At 43.2% G+C, this 13,552-nt stretch overlaps 1 protein-coding gene across 5 annotated transcripts in view; it reads left to right on the top strand.

Annotated features, from left to right (window-relative positions):
- The window catches only part of PPP1R12B (protein phosphatase 1 regulatory subunit 12B), a 128,249-nt gene that overhangs the window by 48,673 nt on the left and 66,024 nt on the right, over window positions 1-13,552 (top strand). For all 5 annotated transcript variants that reach the window (XM_055727930.1, XM_055727931.1, XM_055727929.1 and 2 more), the window contains exons 7-12: window positions 696-775; window positions 1,344-1,489; window positions 5,810-5,919; window positions 9,122-9,319; window positions 10,128-10,210; window positions 11,942-12,067. In XM_055727930.1, coding sequence (XP_055583905.1) covers window positions 696-775; window positions 1,344-1,489; window positions 5,810-5,919; window positions 9,122-9,319; window positions 10,128-10,210; window positions 11,942-12,067 — 743 coding nt within the window. The remainder of the gene's footprint in view (window positions 1-695; window positions 776-1,343; window positions 1,490-5,809; window positions 5,920-9,121; window positions 9,320-10,127; window positions 10,211-11,941; window positions 12,068-13,552) is intronic.

Genomic DNA, 13,552 nt, shown 5'->3' with positions numbered 1-13,552 from the left:
AGACAAACGTGAGCCTCTGATTGCATCCCTTTTTCTATGTCGGCTGTCTCTGTGCTTCTGGAAGGTGCTGAAATGGTTTTTTCATTACTGTTTTGTCCATCACTGGTGACAAAATTAGTATTGCTTCTTCTGGGCAGAATCTGTCAGTTGCCATGGTGATCACAGGTGTTCTTGTGCGATGGCTTAATGCTGCCATTTGAGGGACGTAGGAGGTGACCCATCCTGGTAGGAGATCCATTGGTCACCTCTATGGGGCACACCTGGATGCCTGCCTCTGAGAGCCAGTACATAATAGCTACAAAGGCAGCAAAGTTTTAACTGAATCTAGCCTGATTTCACGGGTGTACAACCACCTGCAGAGAGACCTCCAGTGCCGTGCCTGCGTGTGCCGCTGCAGGGCAGTACGGTGGCATCAAGCTGTGATGCTGGGTCTTGGCCGGGGCTGCTGCAAACTTCCCCGAAGGTTTTATTAAACTGCAGCTTGAGTCTTGAGGACATGCTGGGTGTGTGGCTGTGCCCTTATAGAGCTCCAGTCCAAGGCATCCAGTGCTCTTGGCTCATTAAACAAATCGGCAGTATTTTTCGTCTAATGAGGCTGGGATGACCTTATGCTGTGGTAATTACTGGTTTGTGCTGAGGTGGCTTGTTAAGATGTCTCTTCATTCTCTCTCCAATCTTCATGGACTTCTTGACAGTTGCGAAGTGAGAAGGAGACGAGGAATAAGCTAATCGAAGCGGACATGAACGGCAAGCCTCAGAGCGGACTCTTCACCAAGTACGTCTCTCCCCTCCGTTTTGAAAAGCAGCTGCACAGAGTGACAGGAGACCAGCTTCGTCTGTTAGCAGCCAGCTGGCCTCAGCTGGTTTAAAAAAAAAAGTTCATTGCCGTTCCTCTTCATTTCATGGTTTCTGTAACATTTGAGATCTCTCAAATACAATTTTAGCTGTTTCTAACATACCTGCTGAATGGTTGAAAAGGGACTTAGGTCAGTGCTTGGTCCCCCAGCTTCTGCTCAGTGTCAGTTTGACCTTTGGGCTGAGAACTGCACCTCTGCAGCCTCGCCGAGCCGGGCAGTGTGGCTGCTGGGTCGTGCTGCGCTAGGAAAAGAGAGACCGCATGTTTTGGGATCGAGAAATGCTTGCAAATTTAGGAAATGTGAGACTGGTGTTGGAATCCATGGCAAATGGGCAGTGCTGGAAGTGCTGGGATGTTGAGTCTGTAGATGGATTTTGTTCATTTGCTTGTTCTATATGTAGCAAATCATGTCTGTGTGTTCCTGAGAAGTAGAACTCAGAAATAACTTGCTTGACTGGCAGGCCTTTAAAATTTCTGTATCTTGCAGCAAAGAGAAGATTCTTTATGAGGAAGACACGCTGAAGTCCATGGAAATGGAGGAAGAGAACAAGGATTCTAGCAGTTCTAGTTCTGAAGAAGAGGAAGAAGCTGAAGAAGATGAAGTTTCAGAATCAGATACTGAAAAGGAGTCAGGTAAGACTTACTACTGTCTTGGATTTGATGATTAGCCTAGCAATATTAGGGGACCAGTTTGAGAGCTGCTTTTTTGCCTATTTTTTTTTTTTTTATCTTAGCTGTTAAAGACAGCCTGAAAGCCTTACTTCCAGTGTTTATGTATAGAATATGGAGAAAGAATTCTGTAGCTAGTGTACTAAAAAAGCTGATCTAAATGCTGACTCGCAGGTCAACATAAGTTTTCCCAAAAAAAGCTGTGGGTAGTATTTTAATTTCTACTTCCAGCTGACTTGAATTTGAGATAACACATTGTTCACAGGTTATTCTTAAACAGCAGGCTTTTTTTTCTTGTTAGCCAATTTCAGGATGAATACTTCAGTTACTGCAAGATGGTAGAAAAGCAATTGAACATGTAGGAAGGTAACAGCCTGTTGTATTTGGATCAGATAAATGAAATTAAGGGCTGAAGCTATTTTGTATAATTATAGAGATAAGGAACTTTTTTTTCTGACTGTGATGTATAGTGATCTATAATAATTGCAAAACATAGTGGAAAATAAGGATTAAGTACATTGAGTCACATTAGCCTTTACATTATAGCATATTGCTGGCATCCTACTCCCATTTTCTCCCATAATTTCTATGGCTTCCTTAATTAGTTTAAACAGCATATATGTGCAGCACAGAAATTTTAAATAAAGATACTGAACTTTACAGTAAGCCAAGACTTATATAATATTTCTGCAGAGATGGATCTTGGACTATGATGTATTTAATGGTTAAGCTACTTTTAACAGCAGCTTACTTGGCCTATATATACCTGTGTACTAATAAGTAAGTGCTTGCAAAGAAGTGTAGTTTAAAGTTTTGTTCTGCTTCATCTGCCAGTAAAATTGTCACCTGTGTTCTAATTGTATCAATTACAACATTTATCACAGTATGAGAGGTGTTGAAAATCCTGGCTGGCCTTTGTAGTTACAAAAGCTCTTTGGGTATGACAGTAACAGGGTGAAATAATCTTTTGGCTTTTAAATCAAGCAGATGTAGTGGAGTCGTCAGTGGTAGAAAAGTCATGCAGAAGAAGTCACATTTCTTTGCTCCGTAAGTCAGGGTTTAAGTAGAGAGCAGCCCGGTATAGCTGTGTGCCAGTCCTCGCAAATGTGGTAGGAGCTTGACGCAAATGCCCCTAACGAGCAGCGGAGCTCGGCAGTGTTCAGCTGATGCAGGAACAGCACGAGAACCCTCAGCAGGGTGAGGGCTACTGCACGCAGCACTAGATCTGGTGTAAAGCCAGAGCAGGTATTTCTACTGAGTTAATTCACTGAGCAAAGGCCATTATAATAATCTATTTCAAACCACTAAAGCTAAAACAAATTGAAGACAGAAAGCATTCAAGTAATGCTTAAGCATCGGGCTCCAGGCTTTGTTACCTGGGCTCTCCCCTCCTGGAGAGCTTATTGTTCCTTTGAGGAACTTCAGTCAGAACTGAGACCCCACCTTGTAAACTTCTCAAATCTCTAATGAAATGAACGTGAACTGGCCCAGCTTGGATGTAGGCATAGCTGTCAGTTCTTGCCTCTGTGAATGGGGTGCACATTTCTGGTATTCTTTTCAAAACAAGATTCATGAGATAACAGCATCAGCCCACATGTTATAGGAGGACTCCAAAGATAAGTAGGGATGAAAAGAGCTTTTCATAGAAAATTATAAATGTCACAGTATTATTAGTTTCCAAGACAGTCTTAAGAACAAATATGTTTTATTATCTGCTAGACATTTGAATTGGTTGGATGGATACAACAGGCATGTTTTTGAAAAACATGGAAATGTTTTCCTTATTCCTCTTCGTTTTCTTCTGAGATTGAATACTCACATAGCTTTGTAATTCTGAGCAACGCTGGACAAATAGAAGACGACTGTTCTCAGGTGTTCAAAGTCCAGATGAAGGGAAAAAAAAAAAGCCCAAATATTGTTATCAGTGATCTTTTGAAACCAAAAAATTTTAACTCCTTTGGTAACTGAGCATAAGGCAGAACAAAGTAGAAGCTGGCAGTAGGATACAGAAATTTATTTTGAGGTATGTTTTGAGGGGTCTCAGGTTGCGATACATTTGTTGAATTTGCAGAGACTGTGGGAGGAGAAGAAATTTGAAGAGGTAAGCAGTGACATTGCTGGAGTGCTTCAGAGAGTACCATGTTTCTTACAGTCTGTAAGAAATGTGTGTTCTTCAAAGGAAGCTAAGTACATTAATGCGGTTTTATTTATCTTGAGGACAGTTAAAAATTTGGCATTGGGTTCTCTATAAACAAGAGAAAGATCAGTATAAAATTCTGTGGTCATTACCTGTGCTGGTAACTATTGTAGTACATAATTATTGTGAATTAAAGTAGGTTAGGGAAGCTTTTAATGGGGTTTTTTCCAGTGGTGGATTTTTTTTTTGTGGAACACCCCCACCCCACCCCCAAGAAAAACCCAACAACAAACCCTTAAGAAAAATTATATTTATGCCAAATTAGAGAACTAAATTTTTAATCTTCCCAAGTTTGTTTTGGGGAGAGTGAACTAATCTTCAGTAGTTTCCCGTGATTGGAATTCGTAATGTTCATTGCTGAAATTTTAATAAAATGAAACGTGGGCTCCTCTCCTAAAGACAGCAGTGCCTGTGGTCATGCAATCTCGCACGTTGCTGGTACAAGGTACTTTTGCCTGTCCTGCAAGTGACTCCTTTTGGTCACATTGCTCACAGTTAGAGTTCTTTCCAGCCTGTCATTACCGCTTAAGCTTGTGCCCTTGTAATTAGGCCTGACCTTAAAAGCTGACCTCTGTAGTATAAGCTTCCAGAACACGCTACCAGTTGCCGTGTAGCCCAGCCTGTAAAGCCTGCTGGCTGTCGGGTCAGGTCTGCTCTGCCCCCCTGCAAGGCTGAGGGTTCTCCTGCGTTCTGCAGGCTTCACCCTCCAGAAATCAGCAAGCGGCAGGCATGTCATGTGTGGTCTGTATGCTTTTCCGTGGGCTGCTGTGTGCCAGGTCAGGCCTGCAAGAAGTGGGTAGCCTGCCCCTTCCTAAAAGGGCTGTTTGAAAGTGCAAGAAATGAAATACTCTGTTCAGATGACTTCAGTGGAAGTTCTGAGGTAACACAAAGAGAGGGAAAGGTGGCTGAGACTTCAGTATCACTCAACCTTCCTAGGGGAAAGACACTTTATCTCTTTAATTCTGGATCTGTTAGTCCTGTTATTTTTAGATGTTTCTCTTGGCTTGCTCTTTTCTGTTTTCTATGTCCTTTGAATCCTGTTTTCTAGGAGCCAGAACGTTTGTTTCAGAAAAAACGATTTTCATGCTCCAAGGTGCCATCCTCACAGACACTCTATACCAAACTGCTTTTTATGTGTAGTAGAAGATCTTTATTCACTGCACATATGTCATTTGCCAGTACTGTTTGGGTGCTTACACTTAAAATGACTTTGTTTTTTCAAAAACATGACTGTGTGAGGCACTCATAGCTGTGAGTAGAAAACATTGTTTTGTTGGTGTAGGTACATCGTTTCTCAGGCACGTTGCATGTGGCTGTTTGGTAAATAGTGTATCTTACAGCCCTGTGCACTCCTGGCAATTGAACCTGTTGCCTGAGACACAGTTTCTGCTTAGTCTCCCCCGGTAATGCCTGGTGGATTTTCTTATGTCAAGCATGGTGCATAGATACAAAAAAAATTTAATACTGGATGATTGCACTTGTCTAACAAGGGAGCCAGCTGTGAGCTTTGATGGGGCTTGCTTAGCTTGCTTTGAGCCCTGTTAAGGATTTTTGTTGGGTTTCAGTTCTAGTTTCTTGTAGAAAAACAGATTTTGCTGTAGAAGACCAGAAATTCTGTCCACCAGCACAACCAACTGCAGCAGAACTGTGCAGTGAGATCCACCGCCCAGCACAGCGGGGCCATGGGCTGTGATGCCTGCCCGTGCACTGCAGGAGCAGCATGTTCTGCTCTGCTTCCCCCACGTTTTACAAGGGAAGAACAATCCCTGAGAGGAAGCAAAATTGTGAATAAACAAAGAATCTGTTTGTCTTCCTTAAGGTGCTTTCTGCAAAGATTTTGCTTGCCTGTGAGGATGAAGTTCAAAAGCTTTGCCTGGCAAATGTATCCATCGTGTTCTTCAGTGAGGGGAAAGCTTCCTTGCGGAAAGCCCTGGTTAGCCCGGGCACTGGGGGCAGCTTTATGATCTAAGGTTTACTCAGGTCACAGCAACGCAGAACTGGAGTTTAGCACACGCTGTGCTTGTAAAGAAGGGCCTTGGAAGTGCAATACTGAAACACTTGGTTTCTCTTCTTCTTTAAAATTGTAGAAAGGAAGGAAGAGCCCTTTGCCAACCACTCCAGCCATGACACCAGGCCTAGCATCACCGAGCAAATACCACCACCCGAGCCCAACTCCTTCACTGCATCTGCCAGAAGAGTAAGTGAATTTGGAATCAATGGGGACTCCAACAGTGCTTGAAAGCAGTAGGTTTTACTGGGTAATTGATGTTCTGGAACCATTTTCCAGAGGAGTTGCACGACCTGAATTTAGGAAAGCGTGATACTATGCAATTTTGATAAAGACACTGTGTTAACAACAGTAGAGGACCGGCATAAAGGAGGATGTTTGTATGATAAAGTTCCTCTTGAATCTCTTACCCTCCGAAGCAAATTGCACTGTTTGCAGGAGAAACCCTGCTTATCGCAAGTGCTTTGTGTTGCTGTCGGCTCTGAGGTAGCCGATGCCGATCTCTTACCGGTAGGAGATCATCCACCGAAGCTGGTTCCTGCTGATACATCAGCAGGGAATTTGGCATCATCATCTAAAGTGCCTCTGACTTGCCAGACTCAGTCGATTCAGTGGCATGTTGTTAGAGCCCAGTAAGCAGAGAGGATAAAGTCTGCATCTGACTAGACAGCTAGGCTATGAAAGCTTTTTAAAGGTGAAGTAGAGTTACTGAAATCTTATCTGAATTCTCCAGCTCTCGCGTCACTCAGCTAGATGGCACCAGGAGACTCCATTCTGCTGGGGACTGGTATCTTACACTTCTGGTTTCTTTTTGCACCAGAATATGGAGAACAGCTGTACAATGCAGGCACCTTGCTGAAGTCTGAAGCACCGGGTACCTGTTAGAGGGAAGATATTTCTTGCTGGGTCACAATTTTTTATTTTTGACATGCTACTAAGTCTTAACAACTTGTCCAGATCTAATGCAATAGAGTTCCTCTGGATGTTGTTCAATTCAGGCTGGCTGAGCAGGGGAAGTATTAAAGGTAGAAGGTTACTGGGAAGTGTGAGCTTCACTTAACCTTTTCCCAGCTGCAGAGTACTGTTCACACTCACTGGAGCTGTTTAACCCGGAACAAGACTGGGTTAGGGGTATAGAAGCGGGCCTGTGTGCAACACAGTTATTATTTTGACCTCAGTCACGTAAGATTGGCTGCTTCACCTTTTCTTACATATTTGATTCTTCTGTAACTCTCTTTGTCAGATTGAGGTTTATATGGAAAAATATGAGTGCTTGTGTTGCCCTCCATTTGTGGAGTTATTAGTATGTGTGCTGTTTCTATGTTGTTCAGAAATTACAGGAGGCAGCTTTTACTGTGGATTTGAGCTTTTCTCTGAGGAAAGTGTCAAAACTACATTAAAGTGTTAGAGCTGTGTAGCTCAGTAGACTGGAAGTGCTAGAATTAGTGGAGTACGGATTAACTCCTTGCATCTGCATTAACATAAGAGCTAAGAAACTTTGCTAAAATATTGCAGTGATAATTTTATCATTGCGGTCTTGAGTCAGTGAGCATGATGGCACAGCTCCCCAGTAGCTTCATTTATTTTGGATAATGTCAGATGTTTTCTGTTATATAGAATATGGTATAACAATGCTTATGTTAGCTTTGGCTGAAAGCCTTGTCTACCTCAGTACCCTGTCCTTGACAGCGACCATCAAAAGATACTAGAGAAGACAGAACCTAGCTGGACTTCTCTCCTACCTTCTAGCAATTTGCATTTCAGGGACTTGCTGAACCTGTGGTATTTCTTGTGTTCAGTAGCCCCTGTTGGACTTTTCCTCTATGAATTTATGCAGTCACTTTTTGAGTGCCCATAATGTTTGGGATCCTGTAATGTCCAGTGGAAAAGGGTTCTTCAGCTGAATTACATATTATACCTATGTTATGTTCAGAATTTCCTGCACCTGTTTCGTTCAGCCTGCCACACACTGGTTTTATTTGCTGCCCCTAGTTCCTTTATGGGAAGGAACAAGGAATAATCGTGCCACTGAGGGTTTTATGTACCTTGGTCAGATCTCAGCCTTGGGACTCTTGATATACTGAGTAACTCATACAAAAGCGCTCTTGCTCTACTCATCCTTGGTGCTTTTCTCTGAATCACTTCCCCTTCTTCTATACTGCTTTTGAGCTGTGCATGATATCAAAGATGTGATTGTACCTTGCAGTAACACAGAGTCATGATAGTGTTGTGTTTCATATTCTGTTCCTTTCCAATAATTCCTATTGTTTTGTTTGCTTCATTTCCTCTACAGCGTGGTGTTGAGCCCCTGTCTTTATGGAAGTATCTCTTGTGGTGCCCAGCCTCCATTCTTGAATGGCAGTAGGCATCTTTTTGTAAGACTTGTACAACTTTAGTTACAGTTATCACCTAAGCAGTTGTGTATTTCAGGAATAATATGTTCTTGTCAGAAGTACTTCGTGTAACAAAACCCATGAAGGCTCATTCTGTAGTATGTATAGAACACGCAGTTACCTAACCATAAGAAGGTTTAAGCTGGAGCGGGCTTCTGCAAGCCTCTAGTCCAACCTCTTGCTTGAAGCAGGGCCAGCTTCGAGCCTGTGTCATGTTGCTTTGAACTACCTGAGCTCACCTGAGTATTACAAAGTCTCTGAGGATGGGGATGCCCCACTTTCTTGCTCCTTGGCCCAGTGCAGCATCGTTCCTACCAGGAGGTATGTCTTCCTTCGTGTCAGCTGGGATTTCCCGTGTTGGAACTTGTCTGTTCCTCCTTCCACTGCAGATTGATGAGAAGTCTGGTTCTATATCTCTGTAAATCCCACCCCACAAGTAGTAGAGCAACTAAATCCTTTCTTTGCCTTCTCTTTTCCATGCTAAAAAAGTTGGGTTTCCTCAGTCTTTCTCTTTGTGTTGTGGGCTCCAACTCCCTGATGATCTTAACGGCTTCTCCTGGACTTTCTCCAGGTGGAGTTGTGTAAGGTTTTGATTTGCAGCGAGTCCCAAAAGAGTTCATTACTTTTTTCTGTTTTCTGCCTTTACTGAATAATTCCCCCTTCCTAAACAGGTGCTAATAAAAGCTTCATTGTTCTTTATATTCTTTCTGCAAAGCTGGAGGAGGGCATTGTGTAGGCAAAGGGAGCTGCACAATGGCACAAGATTTCTTTCATTGTCTGTCCTTGGGGATGCGGGCACTACAGCAATTTGCATCCCTGTGAGTTCACCTTGAGCTATGTCCTTTAATAAAAGCTAAGCAGAAAATCAAAGTCACTCCATCTTATGCTTACAAGTGTAGCCCAGCAAAAACTGGGGCTTGTTGAAACACTTTCAGAACACAAGATTGTGCCTTGCAGTGCTCTTACTTCTTCCAAATGTCCCTTTTTCTCCTCCACAGTTCAGTTGGCTCAGCAAGTCAGACGAGCAGAAGGATGAGTCACCTTCATCGTGGCGGCTGGGGCTACGGAAGACTGGCAGTCATAACATGTTGAGTGAAGTTGCTGCTACTCGTGAGGCGCAGAGAGATAAGACTTCTTCTATCTATCGTTCTTCGTCAAGTCCTCGGATATCTGCGTTATTAGACAACAAAGAAAAGGTTTGGCTTTCAGCAAATGTGTTTTAGTGCATCCCAGCTGAGCAGATTTCACCTCACAGGTTTAAGACCCCTTCCCTTTCGTTTTGAGTTATTGCTGAGTTTTATATCCCTAACAAACTTAGGTCTCTTTCATTCTTCCTTTTTCTTTTGAAAATTTTCCCTGTCCTATCAGTTGCTCTTGCAGAACTGGAGTTTGGTGCTCCTTTGACCTGATCCCTGCTTGGGTTGGAGTGGGCTGCCAGTGAACAAGGGCTGTTGGTCTGGCACAGCCCTTTCTTTACCAGAAAATATCTAATCAAGACAGCAGTGTGTACCTGCAGTGGAAATTCTCCTTCGCTGTCATCTGCATGGGATTCTTTCTGTATCCACCAGCTGTATTTGTGAATCCCATCCCACTATTCACTAGCTGTAGCTTTGCTGCCCGTGGGTAGCTGCCCCGTGCTTGATTCAAGATCAGGCTGGACGGGGCTCTGAGCAACCTGATGTCCCTGCTCAGGGCAGGGGGTTGGACTAGACGGCCTTTGAAAGGTCCCTTCCCACCCAAACCATTCTGTGATTCTCTGGTTTATATAGGTAGTTCTAGTTAGGAGCTGCTTTTATTCACTAGCACGCTCTTCACAAAATCATTTTCAGAACTGATTCTTCTGTGCTGTGGTATGTGTTGCCCAAGAAAAATGCTTTAAACCTGTTGTCCTTAGACAGGAGAGTGCTTTCTTAGTTGAAGGAACCTGAACATTAATTTAGTTGTCATTGAATGTGCTGGAAGCGTAACAGATGTCCAGCTGAAGTACTTCTTTTGCTTCACCAGGATAAAGACAACAAGAGCTATCTTGCCACAATAGCCCCCAGAAGACTAAGCAGTACGAGCGATATAGAAGAAAAAGAAAACAGGTGAGACTGACTGACTTTAATGCTCAGCTTCTGTCGATAGTTCCTCTGGAATACCTTTTTTCTGTATTCATGCTGCATATATTTTCTCAGCAGTCCCAAGTGCGTGGGAATTCACAATATTGAGAGCTCTCTCTGATCTGTAAAAGTTCTGGTAGGTTCCTTTTCGTTTAGGTGAGCGGGGCAACAGGCTTGTTTCTCCAGCCCCTGCATTCATACACACGTGGTCTCCGTCCAGGAAACGAGATGTGTGCATACTTTTTCCTTTTATATGCAAGTGCCTCATTTTGGAGCTGGCCCCTACATTTGTACTTCTGTCGCTTGCTCAAGAGTCACCTTCAGTCCCTTTTGTTCACATATCTGTCGTTTTGAGTTGGAGTTTGTGAACGCTGTCATGTATGGAACTGTTCCCCTGGCAGGGGTTGTTTTTAAGGTGAACGAGTGTCGTTGCCCCTGGGCAGAACCACAGTACAGACGGGATGAGTATCTGGTATCTCCAGATACGGTTGAGGAGCTAATCTCTACAAACGGGTTCCTCCTCACAATTTGTGCTAGAAGGAGTAAAATTTGAGCTTAGCCTCATTTCCAGCCACTTCCACAATCATGGCAGAAAGGCACATACAGAGAAGACGTTGTGAACTGTAATTGCTGTGAAGAAGTTGGGGCAGTTGCCCACCCTGAGAGAAATTCAGCACAGCTTGAGATTCTTTGCTGATCTTTTGCTGGAACCTCCCTGCTGCGTTCCTGCCTAATCTCAGCCAGCCACTGTGCTTGGGGGTTTAGCAGACAGTTTGTGTCTGCTGATAAGCTTGAGCGGTTTTGGCAGAGGCTGGTATTGAGTGGCACATCCAGCTGCCTGCTGCTAAGTGTCCTTTGCTCGGTGAAGTAGGGAATGAGGAGAATTGGCCTGCGGGAACAGATGGTGCCCAGGCGTACCGTCTAGTACACATTTTCCCCAATATAACTTCCTTTCAAAACAGCTGAATTTCACTTCACAGAACCCACAGGTGTCTGAAAGGGCATCGGCATGGACATGGCAACTGAAAAATGAAAATTAATTGCAGGCTGATGAGTGAATAGACTTGTTCTGCTTTACAGACTCAAGACCCTGTCCAGGACTTGTACTTGGACGTACTGCCCAAGTGTGTTTCAGGAAGAGGAGCCCTGCTTTCAGATAACTGTGATAAATAGGGCTACTAAGAATTTATTGACAACTTGTCAAGTAGTTTTAGATATTGCCAGACACTTTGTTTGTTGTTTTCTGCTGCTAAGTATAGCAAGGGATTTGCCATACTGAATTGCTTTACTGTCATTGCCTGGATACCTCAGAGAATAAAAACTTTCCCTGTGGTTGCAATATCTGTCCATTTGTGCAATGTCATTTGATACAAGATGTGCAATGTCGTTTGATACAAGAGAGAATATCAAATGACGTTACTTAATATGTTAAATTACTTTTATGGACTAAAGTCTGAATTTGAACCGCAAGTTTTCTGACTAAAAAAGATCTTTTTTACACAAAGCATTACATCATCTGGTCATTCTTGAGTAATACCGATGGCAGTAACAGAAACCGGTGTTAAGGCTAGAAGAGGTGTTCCAGCGAGTTGTGTCACCTGTGAACAGTGGTGCACGTAGGTGTAAGGGAAGGATTTGTGTTGTGGAACTGTAAAGGAGCCAAAAGCAGACTCCAGAAGTTTTTCTAAGCAAACTGTGTGCTCTCTCCTGTGTTAGAGAATCAGCTGTTAACCTAGTGCGGAGCGGCTCTTACACCCGGCAGCCATGGAGGGATGAATCAAAGGGAAACGAAGCTCCCCATTCTGGTGCACCTACTACCTATGTATCTACCTACTTGAAAAGGTATGTCCAGTTCTGTCTTACGTGGGTTCCCAGGCAGTCGGTTCTACTCTTAACGTGCCTCCCAGACTTCAGCCTCCTGCTTGCAGCTTACTGCATCAGTGTAACTGGCCTTGGGACCCTCTTCTGCTGAGAGCCGGAAATAAAAATTAAGATTTGCCAACATTTGTCATGCCAGATAGTATTTAAAGGCCATCATTTTTGTTGATTTGTAAATTGCTAAATTGAATTTAAATACTCTTGCTCACATAATTCAAATGCAAAGTGTTTTCTCAGTTTTATGCTAGTATTATGGTTAGATAATAAAACCCAAATTGATCATAAAAAGACGATAAATCCACTACAGTCTGAAAGCATTGTTCCAATAGCTATTGACAGGTAAGTTGTAGCTTAGTGCTCATTTTGGTTTATATTAGTTGAAGATTATGGCATCATTATTAGAAAAGTGGCAGTGTTCTTGTGCATGACTTACAGCACTTGGTAAGGAGTAAGACTGATGTCTCCAGCCATTTTCTTGTGGTAGTAAGGAAGCAGTTTCTGCACAGTGTGTGACAAACCGTAGAGGCTGGTGGTTAGTAAACTAGCCAAGCAGAATCAGGAAGGCAGCTCCGTGCATAACGTCTTTAACTGGCGGTATCTTCTAGCCCTTTGGAAGGCAGAGGCTCAGTTTCCTTGAAGTACCAGATAATGGCTGAGTGAGGTGAATGAATGCCCTGCTCTGTTAAGGCAAGTAAGACATAAATGAGTTTTCATCTCAGTTGTGAAAAGGAGGATCAGCCCTTTGTGCAAGTACAGTGCCATCACCTCACCTTCATTTTAGCTAAAACTGGAAACCATCAAAACAGCATGTATGAATGTGTCACGCTGCAAAGCCATTTGATCCGTGCTTAAAGAAAAGGGCAGAAATGTTTCAAGGTTTTAGATTGTGTTTCAACAAATTCTAGACCCTGAACTAAATAACTGTCCTGAAGATGGAACAATTGCTTGAGATATTTGGGGAAACGTGGATTTTTTTGTGTTCTGGTACTTATCGCTGGTAGAGGTAAGTTGTGCTCAAGGATGTGTGTGTCCATCTGCTGAGCACATACAGACCCATTTCCACAAAAGGTGAAACAGCCACTTCAAGCAATAGACTTCTCCTGATCTGCTGATCCATTATGGTGACACATCTATCCTGGGACATGATGACAGGCAGCCTCCATAGCTTGTCTCTCTCTAAAGGCGATCTGACAAGCCACAGCTGATTACAATGGGAAAATGTTGCCTTTTGCAGCTGGCACACCATGCAGTTCCCTAGCCTGAGACAGTCCAGTCACTCATGTGGCTGTCTGCTGAAATTTTACAAACATTGCCGCAGCTAATCCAGAACCAGATTTAGTGTTACATTCATGTAGTTGTGCTCTATTTCCTTGGTTAAACTACAGACAGTGAGAGTTCTGGCTGGCAGGGGTATTTTGCTAACGCCGATTTCTCGTCACAAAGGCTGAA

Source organism: Falco cherrug, chromosome 16 (genome assembly GCF_023634085.1).
Source record: "Falco cherrug isolate bFalChe1 chromosome 16, bFalChe1.pri, whole genome shotgun sequence".
NCBI classification, from domain to species: Eukaryota; Metazoa; Chordata; class Aves; order Falconiformes; family Falconidae; genus Falco; species Falco cherrug.
Note: the sequence above shows the minus strand (reverse complement) of the source record. Positions and strands in the feature narration are given on the sequence as shown.